The 12,960-nt window shown below is 37.2% G+C and overlaps 1 protein-coding gene across 1 annotated transcript; it reads left to right on the forward strand.

Annotated features, from left to right (window-relative positions):
- The first annotated feature begins 1,436 nt into the window (after positions 1 to 1,436).
- Positions 1,437 to 1,844, forward strand: LOC150092109 (protein ZBED11-like). Its single transcript, XM_090415303.1, has one exon. The coding sequence runs from the start codon at positions 1,437 to 1,439 to the stop codon at positions 1,842 to 1,844; it is 408 nt and encodes a 135-aa protein (XP_090271429.1).
- The last annotated feature ends 11,116 nt before the right edge of the window (positions 1,845 to 12,960 follow it).

A 12,960-nucleotide genomic window follows, 5' to 3' on the forward strand; every position in this document is an offset into this window, starting at 1 on the left:
CATGATCATCAGCCAACATCCAGCCTCATCAATGAAACTGACACTCAATGGGAAAAATATCAATCGATCAAGTGTCAAGATATAAATATCTTGGTTGCTTGCTTAATGAAAAGTGGGATCCTTTGAAGTTGCACACGGCAGTCCTTCATGAAAATGAGAACACTATGCAATAAAGACCTAAATTCAGATGCCGGATGCTGAAATGCTATGTGTGGTCTATTCTGCTCTATGGAGTTGAAACATGGACATTGAAGGAAATCGAAGCCTTTGAGATGTGGCTATACAGAAGAATGCTAAAGATATCATGGACAGAAAAAATTACCAATGAAGATGTCTTAAAATCCATTGGCAAAGCTAAACATCTTGTACAAATAATCAAGAAACGAAAAACATCATATCTTGGACACATCATGAGAAACAGCAAATACCAACTTCTACAAACTATTTTGGTAGGAAGAATTGATGGCAAAGGAACTAGAGGAAGAAAAAGAATATCATGGTTTGACAACATCAAGACGTGGACAGGAAAGAGCAGTGCACAACTGCTCAGATTAGCACAAGAGCGCAGTTTGTTCGCCAAGATGGTCGCTGACCTTCAATAGAAGATAGCACAATAAGAAGATGGGCAAGACTACAAGAACACTTCCGTGACTGTATCAGCCCTATTCTAGAACATTTAAACACTAAAAAACGCAACAAGACTAGACGAAGTACAATGCTTATAATATCGGAAACGATAGCCATAAAATGTGACAAAAACTGAATCAACTTCCACCGACCCTACATAATCTCCGAGTGTTGAAAGCTCCACAACAAAAAATTAGGTCACAATTCCGAGTAATTAGGCGAGAACACAAGCACTTCAAAGGCAGAAACACCAAGCCAACATGACATAGCCTACACCAGTGATTCTCAACCACTGTGTAGCACTTTGGTGTGCCGCCACTGCGAATACCCATACATAAGCGGCGTCAGACAAGTGGTTCAATCAGTTCTACCTTCCTAGCAGGGACTGGCTGAACCAATGCGCATGGCTATTATAGTTCTGGCTACTGGCTAACAAAGCTACATATTTGTTTAGTCTACTAGTCGCCCGTTTGATGTGTGCATATGGTTAGTTACAACTTATACATTCGTTTTTACGTGCAATACCACAATATTGTGTAGTCAAACTTAATCTTTAAACGGATTCAAAGGCAATATACAATATGTCGTTTTTAATAATTTTTTGACAAAATTATTTTTATTTTCAATGAACCCCCTAAAATGGATAAATGGATAAAAAAAAAAAGAAAGCTTAACGACGATAATTATGATGCTAGCGATCATGCTAACGAGCCCAGTACAAGTAAAGAATTTTTTTCCTCCGCCAAAAAAAATGTAATGTTCATCGTAAGTATAATGATGACTTCTTAAAATTTGGATTTACATCTACAATGGAAAATGATAAAACTGTTCCCGAGTGTGTGGTATGTGGTTGTAAATTATCAAACAGTGCTATGGTTCCGAGCAAGCTCCAACGTCACCTGCTCACTAATCATCCTTCGCTAGTATCAAAAGACAAAGCCTACTTTCAAAATTCATTATCTGCAAGATCCAAACAATTAAAGATTTTTAAAAAGCAAATTAGTGTGTCTGAAAAAGCTCAGATGGTTTCTTATGAAGTGGCTGAATTATTTGCTCTCAAATTAAAATCTCATAATTTGGCTGAAGAAATTATATTACCTGCTTGTTGTAAAATTGTAAAAGGAATGACCGGTGAATCAGCAGAAACTGGTGTTTGTAAAATACCACTTTCAGATGATACAATTCATCGCAGAATTATAGACTTGTCCAAATATTGAAGAAAATACTGTTAAAACTCTTGCAAATTCAAATTTTGCTTTACAAATCGACGAAACAACTGATATTACGGGAAAAACACACTTAATTGTATTCGTTCGATTCATTCACGAAAATGATTGATTAATCAATTTTTATGTTGTCGTGAATTATCTGATTTCACAACAGGAAAACATATTTTCGATGAAATTAATTCTTATTTACAAGAAATTAAAATTTAGTGGAATTTATGCATTGGCATTTGTACAGATGGTGCTCCGGCTATGACTGGATCTATAAAAGGATTTGTAGCACATGTAAGAGAACATAATGCAGATATATTAGTTACCGATTGTTTTTTGCACTGGGAAACACTCATTACAAAACAATTACCATCAGAATTGAAAGTAGTGCTGGAACAATGTGTTAAAATAATTAATTATATAAAATCGAGAACATTAAAAAGTAGCCTGTTTAGTCATTTGCCAGGCTATGGAGTCTAAATACGAATCATTGTTACTACACACGGAAGTCACGTGGTTATCCAGAGGGAAAGTTTTGTCTCGCGTGCTTGAATTAAAAAATGAGATAAAGATATTTTTTGAACAAGATAATAATGATTTTGTTGGTTTGTTGGATGACAAAATATGGTGTGCTAAGCTGGCTTACTTATCTGATATTTTTGTTATTTTTAATAACATAAATACGAGTTTGCAAGGACCGAAAGAAAATATTTTAAACTCAACCGATAAATCGTTCGGATTTCAAAAAAAAATTACTTTATGGAAGAAAAAAGAAGGTAGTTTAGAAAAGTTTGAGTCAGTTCCAAAGGATTGTTATAAAATAATTCATAAAATAGTTATTGATCGTTTGACAATACTAGAGCAAAAAATTGTTCATTACTTTCCAAATTTAGAAATAAAAAAATTTGATTGGATTCGGAATCCATTTGTGATAAACGACACATCGATATATGAACTAACTTTGAAAGAAGAAGAAGAACTGATTTGTGTGTGTAATAACCGAGATTTAATTTCAAAACATTCAGAAGAATCAATTAATTTGTTCTGGATTAATCTTAGATACGATTATCCAACAATATCACAAAAAGCTTTAAGTGTGTTATTACAATTTTCCACATCTTATTTGTGCGAATTCGGATTTTCGGCTTTGACCGATATGAAAACGGTATAAAAAAAATATCCAGACTTTTAAATCTGGATCACGAAATGAGAGTAGCATTATCATTTATACGCCCAAATATAAATGAAGTTATAAAAAAAAAAACATGCTCAAATTTCGCATTAAATGTAATTTATCATTAAATAACTTTGTAATGCAATTTCATTTTATATTTTATTGCAAATTATTATTGTATGCTATTTTTACAAAATATATTATAGGTACATGAATTAATTAACAAAGTAAAATTCTTTCAAATTTATCTTATTGTTAGTGTGCCGCCAAATTTTAAAATTATTAAAAGTGTAAAAGTGTACCGTGACGAAAAAAAGGTTGAGAATCACTGACCTACGCTTATCCCAAAATGTTCTGAGGATGACACACGGACGAACTGTCTCCCCGGCCCCTTCTCTCATAAATCCTTCCCCTTCCTCAAAAAAACGCCCTTGAAAATAATAATATATGTATATATTATTTTAAAAACACCTGGGTTTTTTCAAGCTAATCTCCCACTTTGCCTCAAACCCACCCACTTTTCCAAAAAAACCTTCCTTTTAACAGCCCACAGCAGAACACTTCACATCGCAGTACGAGGCCCACCAAACAACAACAGCCAAACAAGGTATGTGCAAATGTTCTTCCTCTATTATTCTACATGTCCGCGCGGTTAGCCTAGTGGTGGCTGTGCGCTTCGCAACCATATGGCTGGAAAAGGAGTGTCCTAGGAGCTGATGGATCTTCCTCAGCCAGCCTGTCTTGGACGTGGACAGTAGGGTTTTTCCCCAGTTTATCCGGAGTTTTTCATCCTGCAAACAGGTAAACCGGACCGGTGAACATAAAGAATATAGCCATAGGACATATAGACGAAGACAGAAGAGATGGGCGCCATTTGTTTTAATTCACCGCCCATTAGATATTCTTGGCTTAGTAGCCATCAGTGACCCAAAGGTCCATTAAAGACTATGAGAGAGAGAAAGAGAGAGATTATTCGACATATATTTGTCTCTAAAACACATCTGTAATGCCCTAAGAATTCTTCAGTAAAAAGCCAATGACTTGAAAAAAAGGGTCACTCCTAAACGAAAGCAGGCAAAATTAACTGTAAAAATATAAATAATAATAATTATTATTTTTTTTATTAATATTATTATTAATATTATTAATTAAAATAATTATTAATATTAAAAAAAAAAAAAAAAAAAAAAAAAAAAAAAAAAAAAAATCAGCTAACGCCTTTTTATTCCCGTATACGGGAGTAGGCGAGGCCATTTAGCCCTATCTAACTTTTGGAGACTGAGTGGGCAGTTCAATCTCCACTGGTACCCAATCAGAGACAGATGGCCCAAGGCTATCACTAATTAAGCGGTACGCAGTGAAGAGAGACGGCTCAAATGTGCCGCCATCTCGTGGTCCCTAACCCTAACACAATATATTTAATGTCTGAAATAATGTGGGTTCTACGGTCGATTTTCTTGAGTTTACAGGACGAAAAACCCGAGTTTCCGGGAGGAAAAACCTGCTTGCCCGTGCCAGAGATCGACTAACTCGGGAACCGGTCGAAAAAAGGCTTAGAAAAATTTCCTCTAGTCGCCGACTAGACTCGAAACCAAGACTTCCTTTGTGCGGCCAAGCGCGGTGGTATGCAAACGCCACATCCACTGAGCTACACAGGCTCTCTCTATTAATAATTAATAATTAATAATTAATAATATTAATATTATTATTAATATTATTAATATTATTAATTATTAATTATTAATTATTAATATTATTAATTATTAATCGAGATGGCGGCACATTTGAGCCGTCTCTCTTCACTGCGTACTGCTTAATTAGTGATAGCCTTGGGCCATCTGTCTCTGATTGGGTACCAGTGGAGATTGAACTGCCCACTCAGTCTCCAAAAGTTAAAATAGGGCTAAATGGTCTCGCCTACTCCCGTATATACGGGAATAAAAAGGCGTTAGCTGATTTTTTTTAATTATTAATTATTAATTATTAATATTATTAATTATTAATTATTAATTATTATTATTAATTATTAATTATTAATATTATTTTAAAAATTATTATTATTATTATTATTAATTATTAATTATTAATATTATTTTAAAAATTATTATTATTATTATTATTATTATTATTATTATTATTATTATTAAATTAAGCCTGTGTAGCTCAGTTGAAGTGGCGTTCGTACTCTACAGCGCTTGACCGCACGACGACATGCGTTCGAATCTAGTCGCCGACTAGAGAAACATTTTCGAAGCCTTTTTTCGACCGGTTCCAGAGTTAGTCGATCTCTGGCACGGGCTAGCGGGTTTTTCCTCCCTGTAACTCGGGTTTTTCTTCCCGCGTCTTGATGTTTGACAACATCAAGACGTGGACAGGAAAGAGCAGTGCACAACTGCTCAGATTAACACAAGAGCGCAGTTTGTTCGCCAAGATGGTCGCTGACCTTCGATAGAAGATAGTACAATAAGAAGAAGAAGAAACTCAAGAAAACCGGCCGTCGAACCCACACTATTTTCAGACATTAAAAATATTGTGTTTGGGTTAGGGAGCACCAGACGGCGGCACTTACTAGCCACCTTCTTCACTGCAGGCCGATTAATTAGTGATAGCCTTGGGCCAGCTATCTCTAATTGGCTACCAGTGGAGATTGAACTGCCCACTCAGTCTCCAAAAGTTAGATAAGCTAAACGGCCCCCGCCTACTCCCTATACGGGAACAAATAGGAGTTAGCTGATTTTTTTTTTCACTTTAAGAATTATTTTTATTTAAGTCATGTTCTATATTTTTGCATTCATCTAATATTCATAATTTTCTAGCATATTAGATTTCTTTTTTAGTAATCTTAGTAATATTTTTATGCTGTTCTCTATTATCACTGCTATTAATATGAGATTTCAAATATCTTCTTTCGTCGCATAGGTCCAAAATATTTTTGGTTATCTATGGTTTATTTATTTTCCTTTTGTATCCAAGGATTTTTTCAGCTGTCTCAGTTATCTTTGGTGAGAAGTATTTGATTTTAGATTTGATATTATTATATTTCTTGAAGCTTGTGTGAAAAATTTGTTTTAATTTGTATTTATATAGTATATTTATTTGAGGATCTTTTAATTTATCTGAATTATATTTTTTACCAGTTGATTTTGTAGGTAATATTTCTCTCATTTTCATATTGATAGTTATGATGACCACGTTGTGGTCGCTGCCAATGTCGGCTCCAGGAAATGATCTGGTTCTCGTTAGGTTGATGAAGTTTTTAAATCTTGTGCTTACAAGGAGGAGCTAACTGCTGCAATGACTTCTTTTAATATCGGGTAATCTCCTTCCTCTGAACCTCCTGCCAAAATTCCGTCCAAAACACCGTCAGTCGGTTGAGGGTTCTTTTAAAAAAGCTTGGTTGTGTAACATTTCCATCTAATATTAATAAGTCACTTTGGTTGTGTCTTTTACCATCAGGGGAAATCCACGTCCATCTTCTGGAAGGTTTATGGAGAAATAGAGTGTTAGTAATGTTCGGTTCACTTTGTGAGACAAAATTGATCAATTCAAAACCTCTTTCGTTTGTCTCCCCATAGCCATACGGTCCGACAATTGGGAGATAGTCCTTGCTGATGTCTGTTCCAATATTGGCATTCCAATCGCTAAAATTTCAAAAGGCCTTTTGTACAATCAAAAGGTCTTTTCTATTCGCTCTGGTGATTGTTGCATTAAGCTGACCATAAAACTTCTCTACTTCGGGGTCATCGTGGGATGTGGTTGGGGCATAGACCTGTATGATGGTGAAATTGAGTGGTTTCCTCTTTGGAGGACTAGAGCAATTCTGCTATTGATAGGATTGAATTCCATGATAGAATTGCGTGATGATTTGTGTATCAAAAACCCGACACCTTCTTTACTGCTGCAGTCACATCCAGAGTGAAAAAGCAAATGTCCTTCATCTGTTGTTAGCTCTCCTGTTTGGGGCCATCGAATTTCACAAAGTCCCATAACAGTCCATTCATATCTTTTTAGTTTGTGCTATAGTAATTTGAGTTGACCTGATTGTAGTAGAGTCCTAATATTCCAAATTCCGGTCATGAAATGGTTGCAGAGTCTGAATCCGGATCGAGTTTTTTCATAATATTTTTATCAGTGACAGTGGTGATGGTAGCGCCAGTTGCTAACTTTTCATTGCCACCCCTGGAGATGTTACCAAACGACAACGCAGTCCTTGTTGAACCGGGTGATATCCGAGCCGGCATGGTGTGCTAAGTCCTTTGCCATGAATGTCTAATGCGCAATAAATTAAGACAGATGGTGCCAATCACCTCTTCTGTCTTTGCCTGCTAGCATTTATCTGGGCATAGAGGGATGGACTTCACACCTTGGAAGGCCATCCCTCTATCAGGAATATCACTGGCGTATTACAGGAATACTCTGAATACGTCGGGAGTATTCCTGGTAATACTCCTGATGTGCTTCACCCATCCCGCCCAGGGCCACCCTTCCCTACCACGATTAGGCAGCATAGCAGGACTTGGGGATTATGTGCAAATATATGCATGAAAATAAAAAAATATTGTTTGAGAACAAGAATTATTATTATTATGAAACCTCCATGGAGTCAATAGACTCATTGTGTTATTTATCCAAAATGAATGTACTCAGTTGTAGAGGACAAACTACTAGAAGAACAAAATGGTTTCCGAAAAGGCAGATCCAATTTTAACTTTAAAATTATTAATAGAAAAGAGAAGAGAATTTCAAAAAGAAACACACGTGGCCTTTATTGATAATGAAAAAGCTTTGGACAAAATTAGTAGACAAAAATTGTTTAAAATATTCACCGATTTAAATATACCAAACTAACTTTTACAATCCCTTCAAAAAATATATACAGTAAATAAAATAGCAGTTAAATTAGAACACATCTCAGAATGGAAAGATATATTATAACTAGAGGGCTACATGGTGTGTGGTGTTTGCAGAGAGCTCCTGAAAATATAAGTATTATTTTGAGTAAAAATTGGTAACATTGATTTAATCTTAACGTGGTATTGTTTGTTTTTGGTAGCTTGGTGTAGCGGTGTGATTTTTGGCATGATTTCCGCTTTATTTAAACTAGTATTTTAAAGACACGATTGATATTGTACCACATTGTGCCAATGCGACGAAAAACAATGGCGTCCAAAACTTCGCCGTCTTTGTTCAAAAACTTTAATGTAAGGAAGTTCGTTCAGTGTAACATGCGCGGGATGTATGCACTTGCAAAAGAGGCTGGAGTTTGTATAGATAATGATAGCGGTGGGAGACTGTGCCGAAGGTGTAAGGAAAGTGTGGAATTGAAGTGTGTGTCAGGTCGAGATTATTGTTGTAGAAGGAATCCAGAATATGTGAGAAAATAGTGATTTGAATGGAAATGGCGGTGTTGAACAAGATAGCAATGAGAGCGGTGATGAAAGAGAGAGTGAAAGTAATTATACAGAGAGAGAAAATGGTTTGAATGATAAAACAAATGAGGAATTAGTTGTACTGAGTTAGATCGCACAGTTACGCAGAGTAATACATAGGGGAAGCGGCAGTTGAAGCGACTGCAAAACTCTTTCCCGAGCTCCTTGGCTAACGGAAATAAGCAAGTGTATGAAAGGAAAAATAAGCGCATGATTGGGAGTGTTTCAGAAGTGAAGGAAAGTGTGTTGTATTGGTGACTCGTTAGTAAGAGGTGTGACAGATGAAAGTTTGACTAAATCGTACTTACTGGGTGCGAAAATTAAGAATGTAAGTGAGAGTATTAGAGCACAAAAAGCAGAGAGTGAAAGAAATGATAGTCGTGGCGTGAATGAATGATTTGAAAGGAGATAAATTTGATATGAGAGAGGACTTCAAGGAATCATTAGAGGTAGCGAAAGAAAAGAGTGAGAGAGTTAGGATAGTGAGTCTGTTGCCACGGTATGACAGAAGAGTTTAGGAGAGCCATAATCGCAAATGACTTTATGTGCAGGTTATGCAGACAGTGTGGTGTGGAGTTTGTGGACGTGTGGAGTGAGTTTGATGGGCGAAAGGATTTGTACAAGATGGATGGCTTGTATTTGAATGGATTTGGTGTGTGGAGACTGGAAAATGTGTTGCTGAATGAAGTAAAAGTGGATGTGAAAAATTAGGAAACTAGAACTATTAAGGAGGTGGGAAGTGGATATGAAGACATCAATTAGGCGGTTGAGTGTAAGAATGTATACATAATGTGCCCGGCCCAGTACGAAGGACAAGAAATCAGAATGGGATAGTTAGTATAACGCATCAAGGTAGGGGTGGGACAAATGGACCTCTGCACTTCATGCATATACTAATACTAGGAATATTAGGAACAAGAAGGAAGAATTTTTGGCTTTGGTCGGCTCTTCCTAGCCACAGGTTATTGGCATTATTGAAACATGGCTGACAGAAGATGATATAGTTGGTGGGATAGACTGTGTAGGGTATAGTGTGTTCAGAAGTGACAGGGAGAATGAAATGTGTGGAGGAGTGTTATTGATGATAGCTGATGAACTGCAGCCAAGGAAAATAGGAGTTGTATTGCAGGATAGTGAAAAAAGTTCATTTGAGGATATTTGGTGTGAGATTGAGACTAACAGAATAAAATATACAGTTGAGTGCTGCTATAGACCAGGTGATGGAATAGATGGTGGAGATAGTATGCATAAACAAATTGATGCAATGAGTGGAAGGAGGGAATTATTATGGGGGATTTCAACTATGGTAACATTGATTGGAAGGGGGAGAGGCACATGTGAGGAAGGAAATGGATTTTGTTTAGTTATTATCTGAGATAGCATGTAATGGAAAATATTAAGGGTTCGAGAGTGCTTGACCTAGTAATAGCATCTGAGAATTTGACTGTAATGAATATGACTATGTTGCCACCTATTGGTGAGAGTGATCATAAGGATTCAACCTGGGAGGTGGCTAATTGTGTGATATTTTCCATTAAGACAGGGTATATGTGGAATTACCATGCTGGCAAGTATGTCAAGCTTAGGAGATTGCTTGGTTCAGTGCCATGGAATGTAAAACTGCAAGGGCTGGATGTTGATAGTGCATGGGAAGTGGTCAAGGAGCCTTTGCAGGAGGTTTTGACTGACTGTATGCCAAGAGTCCGAATAGTAAATCAAGTAAGGGTTTAATGGATGAATAGCACCATTAAACTTGAGTTGCAAAAAAAGAAACACCTGTGGAGGGAATTTAAGAAGAAAGGTGACCTGCAGGCACACGAACGGTATAAAGCACAGGCCAGAAGGGTAACGAGTGTGGTAAGAAAAGAAAAAGCGGATTATGAAAGGAAATTAGCCATGCAAGCTAAAGAGAATCCTAAACAGTTCTTTCAATATGCTACAAGTAAAAGAAAAATTGCATACAGCAGAATGATTTTAAGGAATGCCGATGTAGAGAGGTCACTGAATCAGTCAATATAGTGGAATTACTGAGTGAGCACTTCGCAAGAGTATATCATCTAGGTGGTGACATTGAAGGAATAAAGGAATCATTAGCTTATATGGTAATTTTGGTGAATGCAGTGGAAATGAATAGTCTATTACAGAACCTTAATGTGTATACATCTGTGGAATTGGATGGTATACCAGCACTGCTCTTACATGATGCGGCTAAAGAATTGTCAGTGTCTTTGGTCATATCGTTTAATCTGAGTTTTGGGTATGGTTTAGTCCCCAAGGGGTGGAAAGAGGGGAAATAGTTCCACTGCATAAAGGCGGATCCAAGACTACTGTTGCAAATTACCGACCGATCGGCATATCAGGAGTTGTTGTCAAGGTCTTGGAGAAAGTAATCAAGCGAAAAATACAGGAATAGATTGAATAAAATGAGATAGTGTATGGAGGACAGCATGGTTTTGTGAAAGATAGATCATCGCTCAGTAACTTGCTTAGGATTTATAATACAGTGATGGCTGAACTAGATAAGGATAATGGGTTTACAGTGATACTGCTGGACCTGGCAAAGGCCTTTAATAGGATACCACATGGAATTCTAATCCGTAAACGGCAACATATGGGAATGGATATAGGGTAGGTGAGTTGGATAGGTAGTTGGTTGATGGAGAGATATCAAAGAGTAGTTTATTCAGGAGTAGAGTCCAAAAGACGGCCTGTGACTAGTGTTGTGCCACAGAGGTGTGTTCATAGACCATTTAATTTGTTCGTTAACAATATAGGGAAGGATCTGAGAGGAACGGTTCATTTGTTCATTGATGATGCAAAGTTGGGTAGGGCAATAGTGAATGCAGAAGGTGTCAAAATTTTGCAGGATGATTTGAATAGATTGGAGGCCGTGGCTAAGGAGAATAGATGTCAATTTATTGTGGCAAAATGTAAGGTTACGCATTTTGGGGTGAAAAGATTAGCAGCACTATATCACATTTGGAACCGTACTCCAGGAGATTGACGAGGCCAGGGACTTGAGAGGGTTGGTGGGTATGGAGTTGAAGTTTAGAGGGTACTTTGCAAAAGTGGCTAAATCAGCTCATGAAATCATTTGGATGCTGAAGAATACTTTGATGAGCAGAGACAAGCAAGTTATTATTCCTCTGTCTCAAGCCTTGTTAAGACCCCATCTTGACTACTGTGCCCAGATCTGGTCACCTAGGTTTCTTCTTGATGTTGAGGAGGTTGAGAGGATCCAGAGGCAAGTGACCAAGATGATAGCAGGTCTATGGAATGAAACTTATGAAAACAGGTTGAAGATTTATGGGTTGCAGGAATTGGTTGATAGGCAGAAAAGGGGATTATGATTGAGACATTCAAATTGCTGAAGGGTTTCTATAGGATTAATTCAGAGGATATTTTTGAGAACAGGACTCGTGGTGGGAGGACTAGGGGGCATCCATGGAAGCTGGGCAAGTGTGTGGTTAGTAATGGCGATAGAGCTAGATTTTTTACTTTTAGAGTGGTGAAAGGGTGGAATAAGCTGCCAGAGTCTGTTGTGGGTGCTATGACAGTGAATGAGTTCTGGGCAAAGTGTGATAAATACTGTGTGAATGTCGAATAGTTGTGATGGACATGATGCTTAGGGCCTCCCTCGATGAGTCTGAGGACTCCTTGGAGTCGCCCGTAATAATAGTAATGGTAATATCAAGAAGAATACGACAAGGATGTACCCTCTCACCTCAGCTTTTCAATATATATCTAAATAAAATTAAAACAATCTGGAAGCAGCATAACCTATTTGGTATACGAATTACCCCTGAAATGAAGATAGATACACTACTATTTGCAGATGATCAAATAGTATTAGCTACACCAGAAGATGATTTACAAATATCATTAAAATCATTAAATGATATCTCAAAACAATCTGATCTTGTGGCTTCCTCTCTTTGAGGAGGTTGCTGCTGATTACTAGAGAGAGATTGTGACGCAAGGTGGTTTCCCTTTGCCTTCCTTGCCGTATTTTTATGACTGTAGCCTGTGTGTTCACGGGTCTGGTTTGCCTGCTTTCGGGACGAAAAACCCCAGATAAACTGGCGGAAAAAACCAGTCCACGCCCAAGACCGGCTAACTTGGCTATGGATGAGGAAGATCCTTAAGCTCCTCACGTCGTCGACGGGAATCGAACCCAGGGAGCTCCTACCCCAGGCATATGGTTGCAATGCGCAAAGCCACTCGGCTAACCGCGCGTACCTCAAAACAATATAATATGAAAATATCTAAAGAAAAAACAAAAATAACGGCATTCAAATGAGAAAACCCAACAAGAAGTAAAATAGTGATAGATAATAAAATACTAGAACAAGTAAACACTTTCAGATACTCGTGATGTGATCTATCATACGAAAAAGAAAAAGACATAGACACTAAAATATCAAACTTTGTCAAAATAAATGGCATAATAAATAATATATTTAAGCGATCCCTAGTACACAAACACACTAGAATCAGACTATATAATGTCTTG

This window comes from Typopeltis vanoorti, unplaced genomic scaffold, assembly GCF_054136105.1.
Source record: "Typopeltis vanoorti isolate ZY-2024b unplaced genomic scaffold, IOZ_Tvanoo_1.0 HiC_scaffold_666, whole genome shotgun sequence".
NCBI lineage: Eukaryota > Metazoa > Arthropoda > Arachnida > Uropygi > Thelyphonidae > Typopeltis > Typopeltis vanoorti.